The sequence below is a fragment of the Ahaetulla prasina genome, chromosome 2 (assembly GCF_028640845.1).
Source record: "Ahaetulla prasina isolate Xishuangbanna chromosome 2, ASM2864084v1, whole genome shotgun sequence".
Classification (NCBI taxonomy): Eukaryota; Metazoa; Chordata; class Lepidosauria; order Squamata; family Colubridae; genus Ahaetulla; species Ahaetulla prasina.
In genome coordinates, this window is record NC_080540.1 from 195,118,906 (window position 1) to 195,132,866 (window position 13,961).

General features: G+C 41.2%; 1 protein-coding gene across 3 annotated transcripts in view; it reads left to right on the forward strand.

Moving 5' to 3' along the window:
* Positions 1-13,961, forward strand: part of LOC131192264 (transient receptor potential cation channel subfamily V member 6-like) — a 123,571-nt gene that overhangs the window by 67,055 nt on the left and 42,555 nt on the right. For 2 of the 3 annotated variants that reach the window (XM_058171265.1, XM_058171266.1), the window contains exons 2-4: positions 1,768-1,865; positions 2,237-2,359; positions 5,189-5,329. In XM_058171265.1, coding sequence (XP_058027248.1) covers positions 1,768-1,865; positions 2,237-2,359; positions 5,189-5,329 — 362 coding nt within the window. The remainder of the gene's footprint in view (positions 1-1,767; positions 1,866-2,236; positions 2,360-5,188; positions 5,330-13,961) is intronic. The other variant, XM_058171267.1, reaches the window with a different exon arrangement.

Consider the following 13,961-nt stretch of genomic DNA (forward strand, 5'->3'; position numbering starts at 1 on the left):
AAGAGATTTAGCTCTGACCAGATTTAATGTTATGCTATCAGCGATTTTAGTTGATAGATATTAGAAAATTGCATATAAGCAGCACCTTTGCTCTTATAAAAAGAGGAACACTGACTCAGTAGAACATGCATTGCTTCTTTTACACAGAAATATGATCTATTAATGCTGCGTCTGTTATTAGGAAATTGCTAAATTGATCTCCTGGTGGTGAGCTAGTTGAAACTTTTATAGATTGTATAAGTCAACTGTTGAAGGTGCATTCATTGGCTAAGAAATATGTTTAACTTTCAGCAAGGTAAGAGTGTTATGGTTAGTAGGGATAGACTTAAAACAAGCTTAATAGAATGGATAGATTTCAGGTTTTAAATATTTACTGAAGGCTTAGAATAGAAGGGAGGACTCAAGCACAATTCTGCTTTTAATATGTTATATATTTAGGAAATGCTATTTTTGTAGTTTGTAATGGACACAGATGTAATGAAATAGATAATGCTAACCTCAAATTTTATAAAGTAAAAAAGTGAATAACAAATATAATATAGATAACATTTCTGTACAATAAGAAAATCAAAAATTCTCATGGATTTCAACACTTTAGATTTTGCCACAAATTAAGTTTTAAAAATTGAGAGTATTTTTTCCCTGACAGAGATAAATCAGTAATTGAGAATGCCTCAGCCATCTATACTTATTTTTTAAATTAATGATGGCTTAAATAGGTTCCATGTCATTTTTTAAAGTTTAAATTTAAAGTATGCACATAAATATATAATCAGGGTTTGTACTAAATCTGGACTTTAGTACTCAATGCAATATTCATTTTCTTTAGCTCAATATCTACTGTAGATTTGAACCAAAATTTAAACGTTGCTGTCTCCTTTTCCTAGGATATGCATTTTATTAAAATAACTATTGCATAGTTAAAGTTTGCTCTAACCGAGCTACACAAAATCTACTGATGGGCAACTCTTTATAATTATTCTGACTGAGACTAATTGAACACAAGACTTTTAGTGAACCTTCTGATGAAATAAAAGAAAATAGAATACAATTGGAGTTGTGGTGTAAAGTGAAGCACCAGAGAAGTTTCAGATAATGTATCTATTGGCATAGATTTGATATGTATTTGTGATATGTATTTGTATTGCTCCAAAATTCATTAATTCTGCATTGACTTACACTGACATTTTGCATTTGCTAGTTTGCAGCTGATTTGTTGCTTTTGAAAAAATCCCTGTGGAGCTGTTTTAAGAAAAATAAAAACAGTAAATTACATGTTTTTAAAAAACCCTATTCCTGAAGGCATTCCATAGTGTTATTACCCAATTAGTAACTAAGTCTTTGTACTTCGATATTCTGTAAAAAGAGAAAGAACAATACAAATTTCAGAAATAACTACTCTAAAATAACACTGCCTCCTTTAAATTTAGAAAATCTAAATTAAAAGCAGGCTACATGGCTGAGACGGCCTACGGACTATCACACAATGGAATGGACCTTCTGGGCTAACTGATGATCTCTTTTTTAATTTTCCAAATTGGTGGCCGATATTGACATACCTTTACCATCTATGGGTTTTATGCCCCTTTTAAAACATAATAAAAATGGCATTTTCATTGTCTTATGATTAAAAACAAAAATTTTCCTAGCTTAGAAAGACAAGAGCTGTTGATGATGATCATGACAAGAGAGATGAAAAGATATTTCTATGTGAATTGTAATCTATGGTATTCTGAACTGATTACCTTTTGTTCCTGCTTGCTACAGGATCTGGGAATCTCCCCTCCTCCTGGGTGCAAAAGAAAATGATCTCTCAGCCATCCAGAAGCTGATAGTGAGCCATACCTGTGACCTTCATGAGCGAGGTAGTGGTCCAACCTATTTATCATGGCCCTATTAAGAGAAAGCACAATTTGAGGAGCAAAGAAGAAATGGTGGTAGAAATGTGGTTGATTGGCACAGTTTCAGATCCTGGAAGGAGTAAGATGACTAAATGGCTTGAACTTCCTTCTGTAAAAAAAAATGTCCCTCATGAATCCATATGGCATGGTCACTCTTGTTTATCGCCTGTCAGGAGAGAGGCCACATACAAGAGATCCCAGGAATAGATGTGTCCAGCTTTCTGTCTGTTGTGACCTATAAACATAATTGTCATAGTTGTGGCTATCTCTAGAGGGACCATCCTCAGATCATTATAATGTCATGACAGCTTCTCTTTCTTTGACACTCTTTGTAGGTGCTGTTGGGGAGACCGCTCTTCATGTAGCTGCCTTATACAATAATTTAGAAGCTGCTCAGCTCTTGATCAATGCAGCTCCAGAACTTGTGAATGAACCTGTGACCTCTGAGTTGTATGCTGGTAATTATTATGATTATTGGATTTATGTCTCATGCTTTGAATAAAATATCAATGAAGAAAGCATCAATTATCATAAACATAATTAGTCACCTTCTGGCTTAGAATCAGAGGGGAAAAAATAATCCAAGAATATATTTATGCAAACTCTACTGAAATAGGTCTTTTCATGATATCCAGCTATAGAAAATAAGATAATGGGATTACTCATGGCAAGATGTTCCTTCATTTTTCTCCAATTACCATTCAGGCCCACTTCCAAGTCTTCAGATGATAATGGGGCATGGTGGACCTTTTCAGAAGGGTTACTGTATGGAAGCTTATTTTCCGATGAGAAGAATGCACTTCAATGCATATTTTATTTGGGATAAGAATGGTGTATCAGTTAAAAAGACTCACTATAGATGAATCCCAGACAACCATTTATTCTACAACAGACTATGATAATATAACCATTTAAGTCCAATTTCTCTCTACAGTTGCCCAGAAACAGTGAAATATTGAATATGTTTTAGGATATATGTTTTAGGCATATAATTTGTTTAAAAACTTGCCATATAAACTGTGTGTGCAACTAAGAATATAATTTACCTTGTTTAAAGTAAGAGTATATTTGAGAACCTGATGTGCATTGTAAGCTAATGCCTTACTTGCTCCATAAACAATTTGAAATGTGACATGAACAACAAAGTACTCATATTTACAAATGACACCAAATACTAGGAATGAAAAGGAATGGAACGAACTAAGTTATGTGAATGGATAATAGAGTGGCTCATTGTAAGAATAGAATTTTATTGGCCAAGTGTGATTGGACACACAAGGAATTTGTCTTGGTGCATATGCTCTCAGTGTACATAAAAGAAAAGATACGTTCATCAAGGTACAACATTTACAACACAATTGATGATCAATATATCAATATAAATCATAAGGATTGCCAGCAACAAGTTATAGTCATACAGTCATAAGTGGAAAGAGATTGGTGATGGGAACTATGAAACGATTAATAGTAGTGCAGATTCAGTAAATAGTCTGACAGTGTTGAGGGAATTATTTGTTTAGCAGAGTGATGGCCTTCGGGAAAAAACTGTTCTTGTGTCTAGTTGTTCTGGTGTGCAGTGCTCTATAGCATCGTTTTGAGGGTAGGAGTTGAAACAGTTTATGTCCAGGATGCGAGGGATCTGCAAATATTTTCACGGCCCTCTTCTTGATTCGTGCAGTATACAGGTCCTCAATGGAAGGCAAGTTGGTAGCAATTATTTTTTCTGCAGTTCTAATTATCCTCTGAAGTCTGTGTTTTTCTTGTTGGGTTGCAGAACCGAACCAGACAGTTATAGAGGTGCAAATGACAGACTCAATAATTCCTCTGTAGAATTGGATCAGCAGCTCCTTGGGCAGTTTGAGCTTACTGAGTTGGCGCAGAAAGAACATTCTTTGTTGTCCTTTTTTAATGATGTTTTTGATGTTAGCTGTCCATTTGAGATCTTGCGATATGATAGAACCCAGAAATTTGAAGGTTTTTAAGTGATTGCAATCTAAGCATCATACTGACAGAATTTGCAGCACAAATGTTTGTGATTTTGGTGGAAAGACATTTTTGTAATTCTGATGAAAATGCTAAGAATCCCCAGTGTAAAAATAAACAGACTAGTTCCATGTGAGAGACTATTATTGAAAGGAATAAAAAGTATAACTGCTGTAATCATAATATAAATGGACATAGTAGTGCAACTTAAAGCACTACATATTCAAAATAGATTAGTATTCCCATGTAGGGAGGTTGTGGTGAGATCTGAATCAAGGACCTCACAGTTCAGCCATTTTGCCACTGCCTCATACTAGGCCCCTGAGAAATATCTTCTAAGAAATTCAAGATGGAATATTAAGCAGTGCATTAAACATTAAAACTCTTGAATGAGAACCTGGGTATTCATTTTTAACGGCAATTAACTTTGCAATTGCATTAATAATTAAATCCAGCCTCCAAACTAACACTGAATCAAATTCAATTCCCTTCTGCATTTAACCCTGATGAACTTCTTTGAAAATGCATGAGGCTGATGTAAACTATAAGTGATTTAAAATATGTATTTATGTTGTTCATGAGATACTAATCTATAAACTACATTGATCATATAATGAGCTCTCAAGGAGGCTGATCATGGTTTCCAGAGGAATAACCAGTTTCTGTTGTAGAGGAAATAACAGGGAACCTTACACCACCTTAAGATTTAACAGCATTATAATACCTTGGTGCTTCATGGAGTACAGATGTCCTCTTTGTGTTGTGATCCTGTCAGGAAGCTACTAAGAAATAGATAGAGCAATCAGAATTAAAGGAGAGTACAGTCTCTGTAGACATGATGGGCCAGACTAAATACTCTGTGGTCCAGAACCATCTTTTGGTTAGAGTGCAGGCAATTATTTCAGCCCTACTCTTTACTTTGAACATCCAGCCAATATTTGCCTTGGTATAAGTCTACTACTTCGTCTAGCAGAATTTTTTCTGTAGGTGCCAACTTCTTTTAGGGGTGTGGAGAGGGGGGAGTATAGATTTAATAAAACAGGTAGGAAAAGTCTCCTCAGGGACTCCATTTTCATAAGAAAAACTGAACTCTATTAGTTAAGATCAGGGGCTAATAGCTCCTCTTGATCCAACAAGAGATTCAGTTCAAAGAATCTGAGTTGAAAAAGACTGATGATAACTTTTGATGACTTTCTGGATTCAGTGTCACCAGAGGCCATGATAATCCGATGAAATAGGTTGTAGTTCAGGGGTCTCCAACCTTGGCAACTTTAAGACTTTAAGACTAATGTTGTGTATTACAGGGGAGACAGCACTTCACATAGCTGTGGTAAACAAAAACCTGGGCCTGGTGAAAGCTTTGCTTGAGAAGGGAGCAGACATAAATGGACCTCGTGCTACTGGATACGTTTTCAGGAGAAGAAGTGACAGTCTTTTCTATTTTGGTATGTCGGTGGTCAAACACCTTCTGTTTGAATAATCTGCAATTTGCATTGTACCCTGCATATGTAGAGGAAACACTGTGGTAAGGAGGAGCGTTTTGTCCCTTGCACCCACCTCTTTCTGAGACAGAAGGTGCTCTCCTCCGAAACACAGTAGTCCTCTCAACTATCATCTCTCAGTAAAAAGTCCACATGCTTAACTTGCAACTGGTGGGGTCAGAAGGATTGCTTTGAGGGGCAAGACTATTTGGAAAATCTTTCAGTACTATAATAATAACAGGAATTTAGTCTATGGCACCTGATCTGGGATGAACAACATTTTTTATCTGCCCATTTTCACAACTCAGTCCTCAGTTGAGGAGTATGAAGTCATCAACCAACCAAAAGAGATCAGATATAAACTTCCGGGTGTACTTACGGAGCCTTTGGAAGTGGGACCACGAGCTCTGTGGCCTGTTCCAAGCTCTCTCCACCGAAGGGCTCCAAATTGGGGCCATAGCCACGCTGGAGGGGAGGCAGATCAAGGAGAGCGCATCTCTCCTCCCTGACTTGGAAAGCCCCCTCTGAAGACGAAGAGCAGCGGCAGTCAAAATGGCTGCCCTGAAGCCAGGGACAGTCTGAAAAACTAAGACAGTGCAGGAGTGGAGAAAGTGAATGGTGTGTGAACTGGGTGAGAAAATATTTTTTGTTGAAATTGGTCCCCAAGAAATTTAAGGGGGAAGTATATTCAGAACTATTTGTTGAAGCGGCGTAGCAGGCACTTGGAAAAATACAGAAGGATTTAAGAGGAAAAAATACTTTTTAAAATGAATAGATTCTCAAAGTTAAAGATGTGGCTTTGAAGAGGCGCTTTCAAAATGCTGGAATTACAATTCCAAATTTTATTTTTCTACTATTGCTGAATTGCCGGACTTACAATTTAAAATAATTAAATCGTACTTACTAATAACATCACAAAAAGATTGAGCAGACTGAAGCGAGAGCGCCATCTGCTGTTGAAAAGGGAACTGTCTAACTATTTAAAGAGACTGAAAATATCTGCTGGATAAGTACCTGCCCTAAGACCACTAATGTTAGTGTTCCAGAAACACCACCCCCCCAACTCCAAGTAAAAATTCTAGTTGGAGAACTAGAAATTTGAATATTAAATAAGAATTGCAGTTAAGAGACCCCTGAATATTGTTGATCATATAAAGGTGACTTGAAGAGATGTGGACAACCCTCTGGCGAATTTAAATTGATTGGATTGATTATTGATGAGATATTTAAAACTGAGATATGGAAGTTTTGTATTGAATTAATGACTCATAGACAATTGGCCAAAAAGGAAACTTATTAAATACAGATGCAACACAAGATGGAAGTGAGAGAAGAAAAGCGAATGGAGTTGTTTCAAAGCATTGAGGAAATATTTGAGCATATAGACCAAAAACTGGAAAATATATTACAAGAGATAATGGACAAAGACCAGGACAATGAGGAAAGAATGGAACCATCAGAAGGAACAGAGGGAAAAGCAGAACTGAGAAATCAGCAGAAAGAAATCAACAAGGATGAGATATTATTAAACCCAACAGTGGTTAAGGAATTACAAAAGGAGAAACATACTGTAAAAGATGTAAAATGATAGTTCTGGAACCAGACAATGGGAAAGGGTAGAGAAGGGAGAAAGTTAGATTATATAAACAGAAGACAGATTTAGATGTAGAGGGAGTAAGAGACTTAAGGGATGAGTATGGGATGCAAACCAAAAACAAAATAAGATCAAAGGTTTGGATGCAGGCAAGAGATGATAGATAAGAGGGGGGGAAGAAAGGAATCCTTCATAAATATATCTTAATAAATATGTATTAATATTAGGATTAAATAGGCTGGCTAATTATTTCATAAGTAGTGTAATGGACACTAGAATAACATTTCAATATAAATAGATATGAAGAGTGGAATAAGGGAAATAGGAGAATTATAAATAAGAACGAAACAATAAGTGAAACTAGAATTTGAAATATAAAAGATGCATAAAAATATGATTAGCAGTGAAATATTAGAACTAAAAAATGGGTGATTAGATAATGAAAGAACATATTTTAAATTAAACATGTGTATTAACAGTGGAATTATATTAGAAATAAAAAGTGGGTGATTAGAGAAGAAAGAATACATTTTAATATACATACGTGTATTAATAGAATTATACTCTATATTATAGAATTATGTATTAATGATTGTGATTGGTACTAGGAGTGTATATTGAGGCAATGAATAATGAAAGATTGAAGGATTAATTTTTGATATAAATTGATGCGAAGAGTTAACTAAAGGAAGTGAAAAAACACGTCTTTGAATATTATAGCGATATTGGAAGGGAAAACAAAACAAAACAAAATAGAGATAGAAACAAGAGGGGAATAATATAGATAGGTAGATAGATAGATAGATAGATAGATAGATAGATAGATAGATAGATAGATAGATAGACAGACAGACAGACAGACAGACAGACAGACAGACAGACAGAGACAGACAGACAGACAGACAGACAGACAGACAGACAGACAGACAGACATGTGAAGGTATATGAAAGAACAAAAGGAAGGTTTAGAACAAGGGTGATGGTAAAAATATGTGTATATGAAACAATGAAAATGGAATGTAATAACTAGGAATAATAATATGATGTTTATGGTACTAAAATGTATGATGCCCAGATATCACATTCTTCATGCATTGATATGTATAAACAATATCAAATTAATTTTTTTAAAGAAAAATATAAAGAAGGACACGACTGTTGTGTAACCTTTTCAAAATAGTTTTTGTAGAAAAAAGAATCTAAGAATATTTTCTCATTCCCACTTAACCAATTGCATCAGCTGCCCATTTGCATCTAACTGCCCAAATCAGCACTAAGGATCGTCTAAACATTTAAAACAATAGTAATAGTGAGATTCAGTATGTTTTTTTTTCATGTCTAGGTATATACAGTATGTGTGACTAAAAAGTTTACACGTTTTATTTTTTGTTTTTGTTGTTTTTGTTTCTATGGGAGGTATTGCTTATTGTTATCATCCTTATGGCTGTTTTGATTGGTTTTATCTTCAGCATGGATATTTCAATTTTTATTTATATAGCCTATAGATTGCCAAGAATTTGATTGTGGCAGAGTAGAAGTAAAATTTAAAAATAAATTAATAAAAAAGCAAAAATAACATTGCCCCATAAGGCAAAATTAATTAATGTGCGTTAAATATCTTTAGCAAACAGAGTTTTCTCATTTAAGAGTTACCGTATATACTCGAGTATAAGCCGATCCGAATATAAGCCGAGGTACCTAATTTTACCACAAAAACTGGGAAAAACTATTGACTCGAGTATAAGCCGAGGGTGGGAAATGAGGCAGCTACTGGTCAATGTAAAAAATAAAGATAGAGCCAAGTAAAATAACATGAATATTTATTTGAACGAAAAACAATAAAAGTGCAAAAGGGGGTCCCCAAAAAGAATATGGTATCAAAAATACAGTATCTTTAAAAGTAACAGCAACCAAGCTAACGAGCTAAAATCCTCAAAACTGGAGTTCTCCTCCTCATCATCTGTTTGTCCAAACAGAGCTTCAGCTACTTCAGCTTCTGTGATGTTATCCGCATATCGTTGTCGTCATCACTGAGTTCACAGTCGCCATCATCACTGCTGTCACTCTCATACAATGCGCTGTCTTCACTGCCATCCATAGCATTACTAATGCCACATTTCTTGAAGGCACGTTGCACCATGTCCTCTGGAATATCTTCCCATGCATCACGAACCCACTGTGCTATTAGTTCTATGTCTGGCTTTCTCAGATTTCCAACTTTTGTCAGACGAGCTTGACCAGATGTCATCCATTCATGCCACATCCTTCGCACATGGTCCTTGAAAGGTTTATTTAAACTGACATCTAGGGGCTGCAATACAGATGTAAGCCCACCTGGAATAACGGCCAAAGTGACTTGAGATGACTTTGCCAATTTTTTTATGTCATCAGATGTGTGGGCTCTGAACATATCCCAAACTAACAGTGATCTTCTAGTCCAGTCCCCACTCCTCAAGCAAGAGATCCTATACTGTTTCAGACAAAGGATTGTCCAGTCTGTTCTTTAAAAACCCTCCAGGAATGAAGTGTCCAATAAGGTTCAAATTGCAAGTACCGGTAGTCCTCAATTTAAGACTGCAATTGAGCCCAAAACATTGTTTTGTTATTTTCCCTAACTGTATGTATCCCCTGCCCCCATTTTACGCCAGGCTGCCATCAAAGTAAGCACGGCTGAATATTATTATTATTATTATTATTATTATTATTATTATTATTATTATTATTATTATTATTATTATTATTATTATTATTATTATCATTATTATCATCATCATCATCATCATCATTATTATTATTATTATTATTATTATTATTATCATTATCATTATTATCATTATTATCATCATTATTATTATTATTATTATCATTATCATTATTATCATTATCATTATCATTATCATTATTATCATTATCATCATCATTATTATTATTATTATTATCATTATTATTATTATTATTATATGATGATGATGATTTTTGCATTGGACAGAGCGAGCTTCAGTTTACCAAACTTTGTATCTTTTAATGAAACGTGTTAGTCTGAAGGGACTGTTTGAACTCACAAAACACTTGCAACTTTTAGTTCCGTGTTGAGGATTTTGGAAAGCAGCCCAGCAATATTTATTTATTGCTCGGACTGCTCTTATTTTCACTCCCCTTTCTTTCTTTTCCTTCCTCCTCCTCCTTCTCTGCCTCTCTTCGTCCCCCACCTCCCGGGATCCTTGCGGGTCAAGGTTCTGCCCTGCCTTACACCAGCCGCCCACCCATGCCAAGGTCTCCTGGCTCTTTCGCCTCTGTAAGCAGCGGCTTCTCGGCAGCGTCGCCCCCTCCCTCCATGGATCGGCTCCTTCCCCAGCACTGAAGGCATCCTTAGGAATACACCTCCACCTCCAGGAAAATAAAAGAGGCAGAGAAGGTAAATCGCCCGCCTGCTCGAAAGGAAGGGAGAGGACTCCAATGGAAGAAGGGAGGAGAATTACCAATAACAAACACAAAGCGCTGGGTTAGAGGTGCCTTGTCATGTACAAGGAGATCAGAGAGGGCAACCACCGAAACAATAATCAGACTCAAAACGGGCTGCTTATTTGCCATTTGCTCTGGGTAGAACGGGTTTTTTTTAAAAAATTGGTTTGGAGAAGGAAAGCTAATTTGCTGATCTGCGCGAGGGTCGGTTTCTTTTGCCTCCTTCTTCTTCCTCCTCCTTCTTCCCACCCTAGCTTGCAATGCCCCCATCTCCTCCTCCTCCTCCTCCTGCCCCCTCTCGGGGAGAAATTGTTTGTTCTTGCCGTATTTCTCCGCTTTCCAAGAGGCTTTTCTTTTCACCTCTTTCTCCCCACCTCCCCAATTTCCATAGGGAAAAAACCCTGGGGAAAACTTGGCAAAAATAAAATAAAATAAAAAGTACTGAGTGCAAATGTTTTTTTATACTGTAGTTGGAGTTTTCCACGCTTTTTCACATTCAAGGCAGCATTCTCCCCATCCTCGCTGCTTTTCCAAAACATGCTTTGAAACCTTTGCATTTTATTGGGATGTATTGTGACAACGCCCCTCCGCCCCTCCGAGGCGAGAGGAGGACAGTAAGAGGAGGCGAGTGACAAACAAATAAAGAGTTCTTCTAGCCTTGGCGTTTGACACACTCGCCGTCCTCTCCAGCCGAAATTGAGTGCGGCGGCAGTGGGGGTGGGTGGGTGGGTGGGGAGGCCGCCGTGAAGTGCCGGCTGGGGAGCCGGGATTGAAGTGCCGGCATGCTTTGCCAGCTCGGCCGGCTCGTTTTGGGCGGCGGCTGGCCTCGGCGTTTTCTTCCGCCGCTTTTGATGGCGGCGGCGGCGGTGGTCGGCGGAGGCGGAGGGGCGTTCGACATTTCGCCCCTCTCACTCGTCCTCCTCTTGCCAGCGGTGGGGGCGGAGGCGTTGTCACCCTCGCCCTCCTCTCCAGCCGAAATTGAGTGCGGCGGCGGCAGGAGGCCGCCGTGAAGTGCCGGCTGGGGGCCAGGAGCCAATCCCGGGCTCCCCAGCCGGCACTTCACGGCGGCCTCCCCACCCCACCGCCGCTCGCACTCAATTTCGCCGAGAGGAGGCGAGTGACAACGCCAAGCGAAGAACTCTGTTGTTTGTCACTCTCGCCTCCTCTCCGGCCGAAATTGAGTGCGGCGGCGGCGGAGGCCGCGTGAAGTGCCGGCTGGGGGCCAGGGCCAATCGGGCTCCCCAGCGGCCTCCCCACCCCCACTGCCGCCGCACTCAATTCGCTTTCGAGGAGGCGAGTGACAACGCCAAGCGAGAAGAACTCTGTTGTTTGTCACTCTCGCCCTCCTCTCGAAATTGAGTGCGGCGGCGGAGGCCGCCGTGAAGTGCGGCTGGGGGCCAGGAGCCAATCCCGGCCCCCAGCCGCACTTCACGGCGGCCTCCCCACCCCCACTGCCGCTCGCACTCAATTCGCTTTCGAGAGGAGGCGAGTGACAAACAAGCGAGAAGAACTCTGTTGTTTGTCCTCTCGCCTCCTCTCGAAAGCGAAATTGAGTGCGGCGGCGGAGGCCGCCGTGAAGTGCCGGCTGGGGGCCAGGGCCAATCCGGGCTCCCCAGCCGGCACTTCACGGCGGCCTCCCCACCCCCACTGCCGCCGCACTCAATTTCGCTCGGAGAGGAGGCGAGTGACAAACAAGCGAGAAGAACTCTGTTGTTTGTCACTCTGCCCTCCTCTCGAAATTGAGTGCGGCGGCGGGGAGGCCGCCGTGAAGTGCCGGCTGGGGGCCAGGAGCCAATCCGGGCTCCCCAGCGGCCTCCCCACCCCCACTGCCGCCGCACTCAATTCGCTTTCGAGGAGGGCGAGAGTGACAAACATAAGCGAGAAGAACTCTATTTGTTTGTCCTCTCGCCTCCTCTCGAAAGCGAAATTGAGTGCGAGCGGCGGGGAGGCCGCCGTGAAGTGCCGGCTGGGGGCCAGGGCCAATCCCGGGCTCCCCACCCCACCGCCGCCGCCGCCGCCGCACTCAATTTCGCCGGAGAGGAGGGCGAGGGTGACAACGCCTCCGCCCCCACCGCGGGCAAGAGGAGGGCGAGTGACAACGCCAAGCGAAGAACTCTGTTGTTTGTCACTCGCCTCCTCTCCGGCCGAAATTGAGTGCGAGCGGCAGGAGGCCGCCGTGAGTGCCGGCTGGGGGCCAGGGCCAATCCCGGCCCCCAGCCGGCACTTCACGGCGGCCTCCCCACCCCCACTGCCGCCGCACTCAATTTCGCTGAGAGGAGGGCGAGGGTGACAACGCCAAGCGAGAAGAACTCTATTTGTTTGTCACTCTGCCCTCCTCTCGAAAGCCGAAATTGAGTGCGGCGGCGGGGAGGCCGCCGTGAGTGCCGGCTGGGGAGCCCAGGAGCCAACCCGGCCCCCAGCCGGCACTTCACGGCGGCCTCCCCCCCCCCACCCCCACTGCCGCTTCGCACTCAATTTCGGCTTTTCGGAGAGGAGGGCGAGGGTGACAAACGCCCCCTCCGCCCCCACCGCGGGCAAGAGGAGGACGAGTGAGAGGGGGGCGAAAATGTCGAACGCCCCCCCCCCCCCCCCCCCCCCCCCCCCCCCCCCCCCCGCCGCCACCAAAAAGCGGCGGAAGAAAACGCCGGAGGCCAGCCGCCGCCCCAAAACGAGCCGGCCGAGCTGGCAAAGCATGCCGGCAGCATTTGGGCTCGTCCTGCCGGCCCAGCTGTTCCCGAGGGCAAAAAACCCTCTCCCTGGGTCGGCTCTGCAAGGGTAGACTCGAGTATAAGCCGAGGGGGCGTTTTTCAGCACAAAAAACGTGCCGAAAAACTCGGCTTATACTCGAGTATATACGGTAAGTACCCTATACATAAGAAGGAAACACCAGCATCAAATAAAACAGAAGTATCTTTTCTTCTCATAGTACTCTATAATTTTAATATCACTGCCTATTTTTGAAAATAAACTATTCTGAAACAGCTGGCAAATTGCATTATTTCAACAGCTTTTGCAATGTTTTTTTCAAGTAGGCTGATATTGTTCTGTTCCCATTGAAGAAATTAAAGGAAAGACCTCATAATGAATTCATGATTGAGGTAAGAATTAATCAGGACTAGGGAAGCATCTAGGATTTCGTAGAGGAAGAGGAACTAGAGATCAAATTGCCAACATACGCTGGATCATGGAGAAAGCTAGGGAGTTCCAGAAAAACATCTACTTCTGCTTCATTGACTATGCTAAAGCCTTTGATTGTGTGGATCACAAAAAATTGTGGCAAGTTCTTAAAGAGATGGGAGTACCAGATCATCTTATTTGTCTCTTGAGAAACCTGTATGCGAGTCAAGAAGCCACAGTGAGAACTGGACACGGCACGACTGATTGGTTCAAAATTGGGAAAGGAGTCCGGCAAGGCTGTACACTATCACCCTGCCTATTTAACTTATATGCAGAACACATCATGAGAAAGGCAGGGCTAGATGAATCAAAAATTGGAATTAAGATTGCCGGAAGAAATATCAACAACCTCAGATATGCAGA